Below are 11036 nucleotides of genomic sequence, written 5' to 3'. Positions count from 1 at the left end.
ATACAAACGGAAATTATAGAATTTAAATGCTACTAAATAATTCTTTAGTATGTGTAAAATAATTGTTACACTTAGTGTGTGAATTCACTACTGCTCTATTAATTTTTTTCTTATGCTCTGACGTGTCCATTGTCAACACTTCGTTTAGTTTCCTAAAACCTGAAATAAAAGACACGTGTTCTATTTTTGCAAATGTGATTTTGTCCTTCATACACAGCGGGACTTAAATTACATTTTGAATACCAAATACCAAAGCTATGAAAATAATCGGAAGTTGTACTTCGGGGAAAATTTGCATAAATTTATGCAATCTGCAATATTTCAATTTGACTTTGTGATGTAGTAATAAACAACATCCTGATTATCAGTGACCAAACAGAAGACATTTATGGCTTTTTTTGGACCCATTGGGAGCATTAGGGCCACATGCTGAGATTAAAAACCTGCTCTCTGGGTCTGCTTCTTCTTCACAACCCAAACTCTCTCACAGCATCTCCCACTAATTATTACAACCTGTCAGCCTCGCCCGGTTGCTGTGGCGACCAGACGTTGTCGTGGCAACCGCCAGTGACCTGTCTGGCTCAGTGGAGGAGGGGCGGGAGTGTTATCAGAAGGTGACATAACAGTTAATTTCTCATTGAGTAGATTAAAGAGTAGCTGGTCTCTTTCAGCAGAGATATTTAAATCACAGGAAAGCACATGTCTCTCATACAGATGGTTAGTTTTGTTAATATTTCCCAGTGCACGGTCAATATATAGCACTTACCAAAAAATTGGACCAATCTACCGAGTACTATGAGTAGAATATCACCCAACAGAAGGGGTCACTAGACCCAGTGACAAATTACACCAACTCAAGTATTTTGTAGGTATTATAGCAGCACAACACTGAATACATTTCAACCCAGGAATTAGTGTCTTTACTGTCTCACGTCTTATACCACATCTTATTAATAATAATCATCATTGTAATAATTGGGGCAATTTGTCCACAAGATGTCATAAATGTCCCCCACAGTATAGCCATATCTGTTTTTATATAGAAATCAGGAACATGTAGATATGGACAGTTGCACAATGTAAATAATGAGGCTAAGGGTGAAGCTTCAGTAACATTCTGCCTTGGTTCTTATCGGACAGAGCAGGCTGTATACTGTGATCTAATTTATCTCCATCACATCTTTTTTCTCACGCTGTCAAATCCTTTCATTCATTGTATCTAGCCAGTGACCAGTTTGCCAGCGTCCCACAAGACAATCAACCACTGGATGCATGGTTGCAATATGAGTATCAACTCCCAGTCTCTTTCAGAGACACCACTGCACTATCCACACCAAGAGACACCCGTCTAAAGGTTTACATCTACCTGCAGGCTCTGCTCCACCACCACTGTCCTGTCAAATCTGTCTTTACATAGACCAACACTTAGTGAAGATGATTCATGTTGATGAAGACTAATTACCAGAAATCTCTGAGTTGATTACTTCCATAGTCACTGTCTTCCAACTGATCTCTCACGATTGAAATGTATCACAATCCGACACGTCAGCTGTAATTTGAGTCATTTTACATCAAGGTGCATAGTGTAGAAAAATTAATCTAAGATTTCATGACCACAGAGGATTCACTATAAAGTATACATTATAGTATAATAGAATACAATAATAGAATAATTGACTAATAACTAATAATAAAGCAGGCTGAGGTCAGCAGAAGCAACAGCAGAACCTGAACCGGTGGAGTAGCATTTGGTTTCGGGTCACTAAGTTTATGTCAAACTAAGTTTCACACAAACTGGGGACAGTGCTTTTTATTGATGCTTTCATATACAAAAACATATTTCCTGAGGAAAATAAAGTAATAAAACAGTTCACTCATAAATCAGTGATAACAATTTAAAGATTCTAATCCTTGAAAAGGAGGTCAAATAAAAACTTGTGTATATCTGACAGCCAGGACCCCATCAGAAATGTCCGACGACTTCATCGACACCCACACTCGTCCACTACCATGTCCTGATAATGGCGAAGCACCACGTTGTCGTTGTTGTCGTAGTAGAGCATGGAGATTGGGGAGAGGCTAATGGGGACACAGCAGGGCTGAGGTGTGCCGTGGGGGTCCAGGGAGTGAACCAGGGTCTGCAGGATGGCGTGGTTGGTACCGTTCAGGCTCTCGCTCAGCGGGAACGGGCACTCGCCGTGGCAGTAGTTGGCCATGTAGCCCTGTGGAGCAATGATCCAGTCCTGCCAGCCCACATCTCTGAAATCGATGTAGAGACTTCGGGCTTTGCAAACATTGCTGCGTATCATGGGAAGACGGACGGCACTTCTCTTTTGTCTGGAACGACACTGGTGGGGGTTGAGGGACACGACCACCAGGGAGGCTTGGATCAGTGGCAGGGGGACGGCCGGTGCAAATGGGAGGGAGTTTCCAGGATGGAACAGTAGAAGCTCCCCTGGTTCTGAGCTGTGAGGCAGCAGCTCTAAAACCAAACCGTAGTTGCGTCCTGGTTTGCGCCAGTTCTCTGCCAGCAGGGTGAGGTCTATGGTAATGGAGGTGGACTCAGGCTGCAGCTGGACGGACTGGGACACCAGGAGTCTGCGGTTGACTTGGGGATTGGCTCCCGTCAGTGTGAATCTGATCACTTTATACAGAGACAGTCTGAGGGGCTTGGGCTGCTGCAGAAGGTCCACAGGTCTGAAGGGCTTCCAGTGGAGCTTGAGTTCCAGCTGAGCGAGAGTCAGCAGCTCCACATCCTGTAGGACGGACATGTTGAAGAAAAGCTTCTTCTCCAGACAGGCCTGACAGCTGCTGCTCCGTCCAGACTCCAGGCTGCCTGCAAAATATTAGCAGTGAGATCAGGTTTCAGGGCTTCATTTCAGATTTGTATTTAATTAGAGACAAGGTGCATGATCCTAAATCACAGAGAAGATAATTTGATTTACTGAAGCACAGTATGCAGCAGGATCTAGTAAAAACACTTTAGAACAAGTCTTGCACTGAGTTGTTATAAGCTTATAAGCTTTTGCTTTTGACTTTAACAAGTACCAAACAGAACCACATCCACTGAATGTGCACATCTTTGCCACTAAATGGCCAATTACACTAAATTGCAGGCATGAAAACTAATGTTACTACTCATAGTAATTGCATCCATTCAGATGGTCCTAAACTAATCCTTCCCTTGCATTTAACTGTTATTTTCTAAACAGATCTACAGAGGCTTTCAACATTTCTTTCTTTGTGATGTGAAGTCTTATTTTAGTGCTGGTGATATACAGTGATACTGCATTTTCAGTCAAGTTTTTTTTCCTTTACCCTAAACTAAATGTGGGTTTAGGAGAAACCAGTTCACCCTGACAGTCTGCCTACCTTGGTCTTGTACATGTCGGATGATGTTACCGCGGACTCCGTACTCGGTCACCATGCAGGCATCGCTCTCCTGGATCTGGATCTTCTCTGACCTCTGGAACATCCTCCAGAGCTCAGACGGGACAGGGCGCCGCAGCTGGTGGCCCCGTGGCCGCACGGTGAGGCCCAAAGAACTGAGAAAGAGCCGCTCCTGAGTCTTCGTGTCCTCCGTGTTTGAGAGGGCGCAGACGCCGTACAAACACACTGCTAACAACGCCAGAGGAGTCATGTCTGGAATCATGTAGGACAGAACTCTGCTGTGTTGTCTGTGAAGTTTCTCAATGAGTAAGATTACGGTTTTCCTAAAGGTGCTGTTGCTTGTAGTGTCTCCTCTTATCAGAAAGGCAGCTCAGTGAGGCAGGCATATAAACTCTGGGGGTGTTAGGTCATTAACACTTCATCTGGGGGTTGTTGTCCCACCCTGCTTCCATGTGTGTTGTTCTGTTGTGAGTCACATGCTTTAGAGTGTGAACGATGGTGAAACCACCTTAGGAGTGAAGAACTGCATTGTAAGCATTTGCTGTGGCATAGCAGACCACCTCCTCTGATGAGAGAGGGTTGTTCCAATCAATTGATTCCATAACATGTTGTTTGAAAAAACTTCCCTGTGCAGACTTATGGACACAGCGGTCTTTAAAGAAGTGTGAACTGCTGAGTCTTGTTGTCCTGGTCTTTCCTGTCCGTTGTGGACGTGCTCCTATGATTTGGGGACTTGACGAAGGGACCACTTTGGGCGGCAGCAGGTTTTGTGTGCTCCCTTGATGTCATTGTGTTCCTTCTGCTTTCCCTCCACCCTTGTTGGCACACTCCCAGCCTGGTCATGTGGGGTTCTTGTGTTGTGGGGCTGGGTGTTGGTTCCATAAATGACTTTGGGTCTCTGTTCCTCACTTCTTCCATGTAGAGTTTGAACACAGGTGACCCCATATCACAGTCTGTATAAAACCTTTGTAAAGTGTAATATATACGGTATATATGTATACACACTCTGACCAGGCATAACATTATGAACACCTGTACAGTTTAATCCAATCCAATACAGCAGCTGTGCCATGAATTCTACTTTTACCAGGATTTAAATTCTCGGTTTCTAGTCTGAAACTCTCAGAAAGGTTATTGAGGCCAAAGTGGGCAGTGGAGTAGTACTGGAGTGCATTATAAGAAGAGGTGGCTTTAAGGTTTTGTCCACCCTATTTAGAATGAATGAGGTGGCCAAAAGATTAGAACCACCTCTTCTTATTATGCACTCCAGTACAATTTGAATTGCACAGATGGTCATAAAGTTATGACTCACTGGTCTATGGGCTGTTTTGTAGTAGCTGTTTCTTCAGTCTTGACTCCTTCAATAGTGGGAATGCATTGGAAAAGTGTTGTTGAGATCGCGGGACATAATGGTTTCATCCTGATCCGGGGTGAGTTTTTGAACCTTGTTGAAAATTTCCTGTGAGTCATTGATGATATGGTGGACAGAGTTGCCAGCCAGGGGAACTCGCATGGTTGATGGTGCAGACTGTAAGTCTGAGGATGTGTCCCCCTGTAGACCTTGTGTATTTTTGGGGAGTCCGTATAGTCCTCACCTGTCCTGCTGCTTCCAGAGCATACAGGGCATTTGTTTTATCCTGTCAAACCTCACAGTGTCCACCTAATCAAACAGCTGACTGAATATTTCTCTGTAGTTTAAAGTCAGGATGGCATTTGGATGTGACATTTCCTCTCTTCTTCTAGTAACCAGACTGTAACTGAGTTATGTCCCTTTGTGTGGTGGCACAGAGTATTGTGTCTTTTGCTTAATTGATTGATTGTCTGAGTTTCACTGTGTGTGTGTGTTTTCACACCTCCCTTCAGTACTTTAGGAGACAGCTCTTAAGTTTAACTAACCACAGGTGAAAGCCCCTCCCCCCTGAGGATTAACTTATATTGTTTTACCCCCTGAGGGAGGATCGGTACTGAACCCCGGTATTAAACAAGCTCCAAATCATTGAAGCCAATAGGATCAATACGTTTTGATGTTAGCAGTGCTGCTATCTCTACTGGAGAAATTAAGAAAGTACATTTCCTATTTATTATTGCTAAATCTCGCAGACGGGACGTGGCGCCGCAGCTGGTGGCTCCGCAGCTGGTGGCTCCCCGCGGGCCGCGGCCGCCCGCTGATCCCCAGAGAACTGAGGAAGAGCCGCTCTTAAGTCTTCATCTCCTCCATGCGTGAGACAACGTGCGCACACACCGAACAAACACACTGCTAACAACACCAGAGGAGTCATGTCTGGCCTCATGTAGGACAGTTGTCCGCTGTGCTGTTAGTCGTCACCTGTCCTGCTGCGCACGGAGCGTTTGTTTGAACTTGTGAAACCTCCCGCTGTGCAGCTGCGTAATTATGTTAATGAGGGGCGGGGACACAGGCAGACTGACTCAAGCACAGCGAGACAGCAGAAAGCCACAAAATAAAAGCCCACTTACTGCTTTAGTCAGTACTAAATAATGATTTTGTAAATACTGACTTAACATTTGTTTTACCACAAAAGTGTAAGGAAGCCATTTTATAGTTTAAACGGCCACTTTATCCAAATAACACATTAAAATATTTCCTTATGAATTAAATAACTTAGTGGAATGGGGACTGATATCTGCCACAGAGTCTTGTTCCTGCTTGACTACAGTCTTATTTTAAAATGCAAAAGGAGAGTCTACCTTCATTTCTGGATGATCCAAACACATACTGTCTAATGGATGAATAGCCTCAAACACCAGAATCTAAACATACTTGGTAATGCACGAACAGTCAAGAGACTCCAGAAACATCAGGACACACAACTTATCACAATTTTGTAGCATTTTTTTTAATCATTTTGATTTTACAACATTTTATGACTGGGGTCTGCTATGTGCTCCTGCAATGAATTCATTCCACCATCTAGTGTTCAGTTGATGTAATTCTGCAAACCCTCAAGAAGTGCTTTTCCCAGTTTGGTGCAGAGGAACCCAGTCCCAACGGTGTCAGGCCTCATCATCCAACATCAGGGTTGGAACTCACTTATGCTTGTCACCTGCAGCCAGGTTCCAAAAGTCCTGTGGGAAACCTGAAACCCAGAAGTTGGTTACTGTATCCACATATAGACACACGAAAAAGTGCATCAATTCCAATTATTTTTTAAAAAATAAAGTTTGCCATCGAAGATGATTTTAATTTTTATTCACAGATCACTATGTACAGTGGTGAAACATGGAAAGGGGCCTGTAATTAGACTGTGGGCACAATGTTCAGTGGGAAAATATGGGGGTAGAAAGGGCAGAAGAAGCCAACGTTCATCCTTTTCAATATATGAAAGTAGGCTGAGGTCAGCAGAAACAACAGCAGAACCTGAACCGGTGGAGTAGCATTTGGTTTCCTCACTAAGTTTATGTCAAACTAAGTTTTACACAAACTGGGGACAGTGCTTTTTATTGATGCTATCATATACAAAAACATATTTTGTGAGGAAAATAAAGTAATAAAACAGTTCACTCATAAATCAGTGACAACAATTTAAAGATTCTAATCCTTGAAAAGGAGGTCGAATAAAAACTGGTGTATATCTGACAGCCAGGACCCCATCAGAAATGTCCGGCGACTTCATCGACACCCACACTCGTCCACTACCATGTCGTGATAATGGCGAAGCACCACGTTGTCGTTGTTGTCGTAGTAGAGCATGGAGATTGGGGAGAGGCTAATGGGGACACAGCAGGGCTGAGGTGTGCCGTGGGGGTCCAGGGAGTGAACCAGGGTCTGCAGGATGGCGTGGTTGGTACCGTTCAGGCTCTCGCTCAGCGGGAACGGGCACTCGCCGTGGCAGTAGTTGGCCATGTAGCCCTGTGGAGCAATGATCCAGTCCTGCCAGCCCACATCTCTGAAATCGATGTAGAGACTTCGGGCTTTGCAAACATTGCTGCGTATCATGGGAAGACGGACGGCACTTCTCTTTTGTCTGGAACGACACTGGTGGGGGTTGAGGGACACGACCACCAGGGAGGCTTGGATCAGTGGCAGGGGGACGGCCGGTGCAAATGGGAGGGAGTTTCCAGGATGGAACAGTAGAAGCTCCCCTGGTTCTGAGCTGTGAGGCAGCAGCTCTAAAACCAAACCGTAGTTGCGTCCTGGTTTGCGCCAGTTCTCTGCCAGCAGGGTGAGGTCTATGGTAATGGAGGTGGACTCAGGCTGCAGCTGGACGGACTGGGACACCAGGAGTCTGCGGTTGACCTGGGGATTGGCTCCCGTCAGTGTGAGTCTGATCACTTTATACAGAGACAGTCTGAGGGGCTTGGGCTGCTGCAGAAGGTCCACAGGTCTGAAGGGCTTCCAGTGGAGCTTGAGTTCCAGCTGAGCGAGAGTCAGCAGCTCCACATCCTGTAGGACGGACATGTTGAAGAAAAGCTCCTTCTCCAGACAGGCCTGACAGCTGCTGCTCCGTCCAGACTCCAGGCTGCCTGAGAAACAGTGAGATCAGGTTTCAGGGCTTCATTTCAGATTTGTATTTAAGTAGAGACAAGGTGCATGATCCTAAATCACAGAGAAGATAATTTGTCATGAGCAATTACTTCCCTATCAAATATATGCTGTGGTAGTACTAAGTCTGTTTGCTGTATACTGAAGTTTTACTGAAGCACAGTATGCAGCAGGATCTAGTACAAACACTATAGAACAAGTCTTGCACTGAGTTGTTATAAGCTTTTGTTTTTCCATTAAAAATACATTCTGACAGAAAATTAAACTGACATGTTTGGATTCTTCAGTTTTTGGATTAATAAATAATATCTTTTATCCTCTGTCTCATACCTGTGTCAACATCATGGGAGGCTGCTATTATATTATACAAAGAGGTGCCAAGTACCAAACAGAACCACATCATCCACGGAATGTGCTGATTGCCACTAATTTACACTAAACTGGATATTTCTAAAACTAAATTGATAAAAATCCTACATTTGTGCTACAGGCATGAAAACTTATTATGTTAGTACATGAGAAATATGACACCACAGTCACGTAAATCCAAATGGTTAAAATTACCCTATTACTTTTTAACTGATTTTTTTTTTAACAATTTTAAAATTTTTCTACAGGAGTGGTCAACATTTATTTCAAGTCTAATCTGCATTTACTTATACTCCATTTTTACGCACTGGTTTTTTTAATGTGGGTTTAGGAGAAACCAGTTCACCCTGACAGTCTGCCTACCTTGGTCTTGCACGTATCGGATGATGTTACCGCGGACTCCGTATTCCGTCACCATGCAGTCGTCGCTCTCCTGGATCTGGATCTTCTCTGAACTCTGGAACATCCTCCAGAGCGCAGACGGGACGTGGTGCCGCAGCTGGTGGCTCCCTGCGGGCCGCGGCCGCCCGGTGAGACCCAGTGAACCGAGGAAGAGCCGCTCCTGAGTCTTCTTCTCCTCCATGCGTGAGACAGCGTGCACACCGAACAAACACACTGCTAAAAACACCAGAGGAGTCATGTGAGGAGTCATGTCTGGCCTCATGTTGGACAGTTGTCCGCTGTGTTGCTAGTCCTCACTTGTCCTGCTGCGCACAGACTGTTTATTTGAACCTGTGAAACCTCCCGCTGTGCAGCTGTGTAATTGTGTTAATGAAGAAGTCAGACAGGTCGGAGATAAGGTGATGGGCGGGGACAGAGAAAGACTAATTCCAATTCAGGTGCTCTGATGTAGGCATGCAAAGCCAGGCAAGAGATTGGAACCAGGGTCATAAAGTCCAACCTGCAGTTTTCATTTCATCCACCAGCCATCGTCTCCAGTCCTGAATCCTGTCTGTGGTGGACACGAACACAAAGCTGCGTTGATTTTTTATTTTTTTTTTTAGATGATGTGATGACACAAGATTTCCTACAGGTTGTGTCTGGTTTTCATACACGTCCAGACGTTCTGTCGCCTAAAAGCTTCCTAAGAAACTTAGCATGAAGGAGAAAATCATCTTGTAGGGAAGATTTGATCTTTGGGTTGTAGCACACTGTGACATGTCTTCACCTACACACATGTAGACTGGAGGTTTACACAGCACTGCACTTAAATACCAGAGATTTGACTCCAACATTGTTCCAGGAGGCTCTGTGAAGTTTGTTTTCTTTCTAAGTATTAACCAGAAATCCAGCTTTAAAGGATTTTCATGACTTATTCGATTAGTTCCCTTCTCTTCCTCTAGTTGTAACCACAGTCCTGCAGCTCACCACGGTGGGACAAAGCACACAAATGGTCGCAGGTGGAAATTTTGCACACTGTGTGTAAATATTGTTAAACGTTACGTTTATTACTTTGATTTGTGGGCTAAAATTAATTTCAGTCCCAACCGTGTCAGGCCTCATCATCCAACATCAGGGTTGGAACTCACTTGCAAATCCCCGCAGCCAGGCTCCAAAGTCCTGAGGAAAACCTGAAACCAAAGAGTTGTTTATTGTATCAACTGTTATACGCACAAAACAGTAAATTCCAGTTCCAATGAATTTTTTTTTTTAATATAGTTGGCAATCAAAGATGATTTGATTTGAATTATTATTTACAGATCACTATGTACAGTGGTCAAACATGAGGAGGCTGTAGTTGGACTGTGGGCACACACTGTTCCAATGGGAAAGAAATGGGAGAAAGAAGCTGACATTCGTCCTTTTAAATAAATGAACAAATAAATCCAATAAGGACTCCCTTCATTCATCTATTCAACATCTAAACGGTATGTGTGCATAGCTCAGGAACAAATTTGGCGAAGCACATAACATCCCCCCACACACACACAGAATAAATATACACACACACACACACACACACTGTATATGAACAATCCAAGGATCAGTAAGACCACAGACAATAATGTGCACTGGCTGACGCTTATTTTAAAGTCTCACCTGATCACACACACTCACACAGACACAAACCCTCACATGTACAAAGCTACAGCTGAACAGATACGCACAACACACACCAGCTAAACTCAGTCTGTGTCTCTCACATTACCGATACTTTTATATTTGAGAGTTAGTGCTGTTTGCATTCAACCATACATTTATCAAATGAAGCTGCAGATGTAAAAACAGTTATAATCAACACTCTTCAGTGATGTCACTACAAAAACTATTCTTTGCTGTTAACCTGTAATGATTGCACAATTTAAATGCTTTATCTACATAAAATCTTATTAGGGTTGAAAGCGGATGATAAAGAATGTAACGGAACTTGTCTTAAAAGACAAATAAAATGTGTTTTTGTGTCAAAAAATATTGATTGATTCTGTTCATCAATGAAAAAGCAATAATAACCTTAAATGCATCTATTAGGAACTTTTTTTTTTTTTTATTTATGCAGTTGTTACAGAAGCAATTAAAAAAAACGAATGTGCTGACTATATATAATATTTCTGCTTTGTGTGTCAGATTACGTGATCAAAGAATCACAAACTCTTGATGCTACTTAGCTCAGACTCCATGTGGGACAATTAGAGCTTGCAGTCCAACACAGCTGAACCGAAGAGTCTGGGAGATTTATGGATATGTCAGAAGTTTGATAGCATGACGTTTTGATGTCTATCATATGTATATCCAAATAAAAGAAGCAGCTTATTTCACCAACTTGAATGCAATCATT

At 43.4% G+C, this 11036-nt stretch overlaps 2 protein-coding genes across 2 annotated transcripts; both read right to left on the bottom strand.

The window, feature by feature from the left end:
• Nucleotides 1–1746: 1746 nt before the first annotated feature.
• Nucleotides 1747–3995, bottom strand: LOC137133071 (protein DVR-1-like). Its single transcript, XM_067516210.1, has 2 exons — nucleotides 3362–3995; nucleotides 1747–2825 (listed from the first exon to the last, which is right to left on the bottom strand). The coding sequence occupies exons 1-2, from the start codon at nucleotides 3650–3652 to the stop codon at nucleotides 1983–1985; spliced, it is 1134 nt and encodes a 377-aa protein (XP_067372311.1). The 5' UTR covers nucleotides 3653–3995; the 3' UTR covers nucleotides 1747–1982.
• A 2587-nt stretch (nucleotides 3996–6582) lies between these two features.
• Nucleotides 6583–10897, bottom strand: LOC137133028 (protein DVR-1-like). The gene is made up of 2 exons (XM_067516134.1): nucleotides 8624–10897; nucleotides 6583–7872 (listed from the first exon to the last, which is right to left on the bottom strand). Exons 1-2 carry the CDS (start codon nucleotides 8922–8924, stop codon nucleotides 7019–7021), a joined length of 1155 nt encoding a protein of 384 aa, XP_067372235.1. The 5' UTR covers nucleotides 8925–10897; the 3' UTR covers nucleotides 6583–7018.
• Between the last annotated feature and the right edge of the window lie 139 nt (nucleotides 10898–11036).

Source organism: Channa argus, chromosome 9 (genome assembly GCF_033026475.1).
Source record: "Channa argus isolate prfri chromosome 9, Channa argus male v1.0, whole genome shotgun sequence".
NCBI lineage: Eukaryota > Metazoa > Chordata > Actinopteri > Anabantiformes > Channidae > Channa > Channa argus.
The sequence above is the reverse complement of the archived record's forward strand: the minus strand, read 5'-3'. Positions and strand labels throughout refer to the sequence as shown.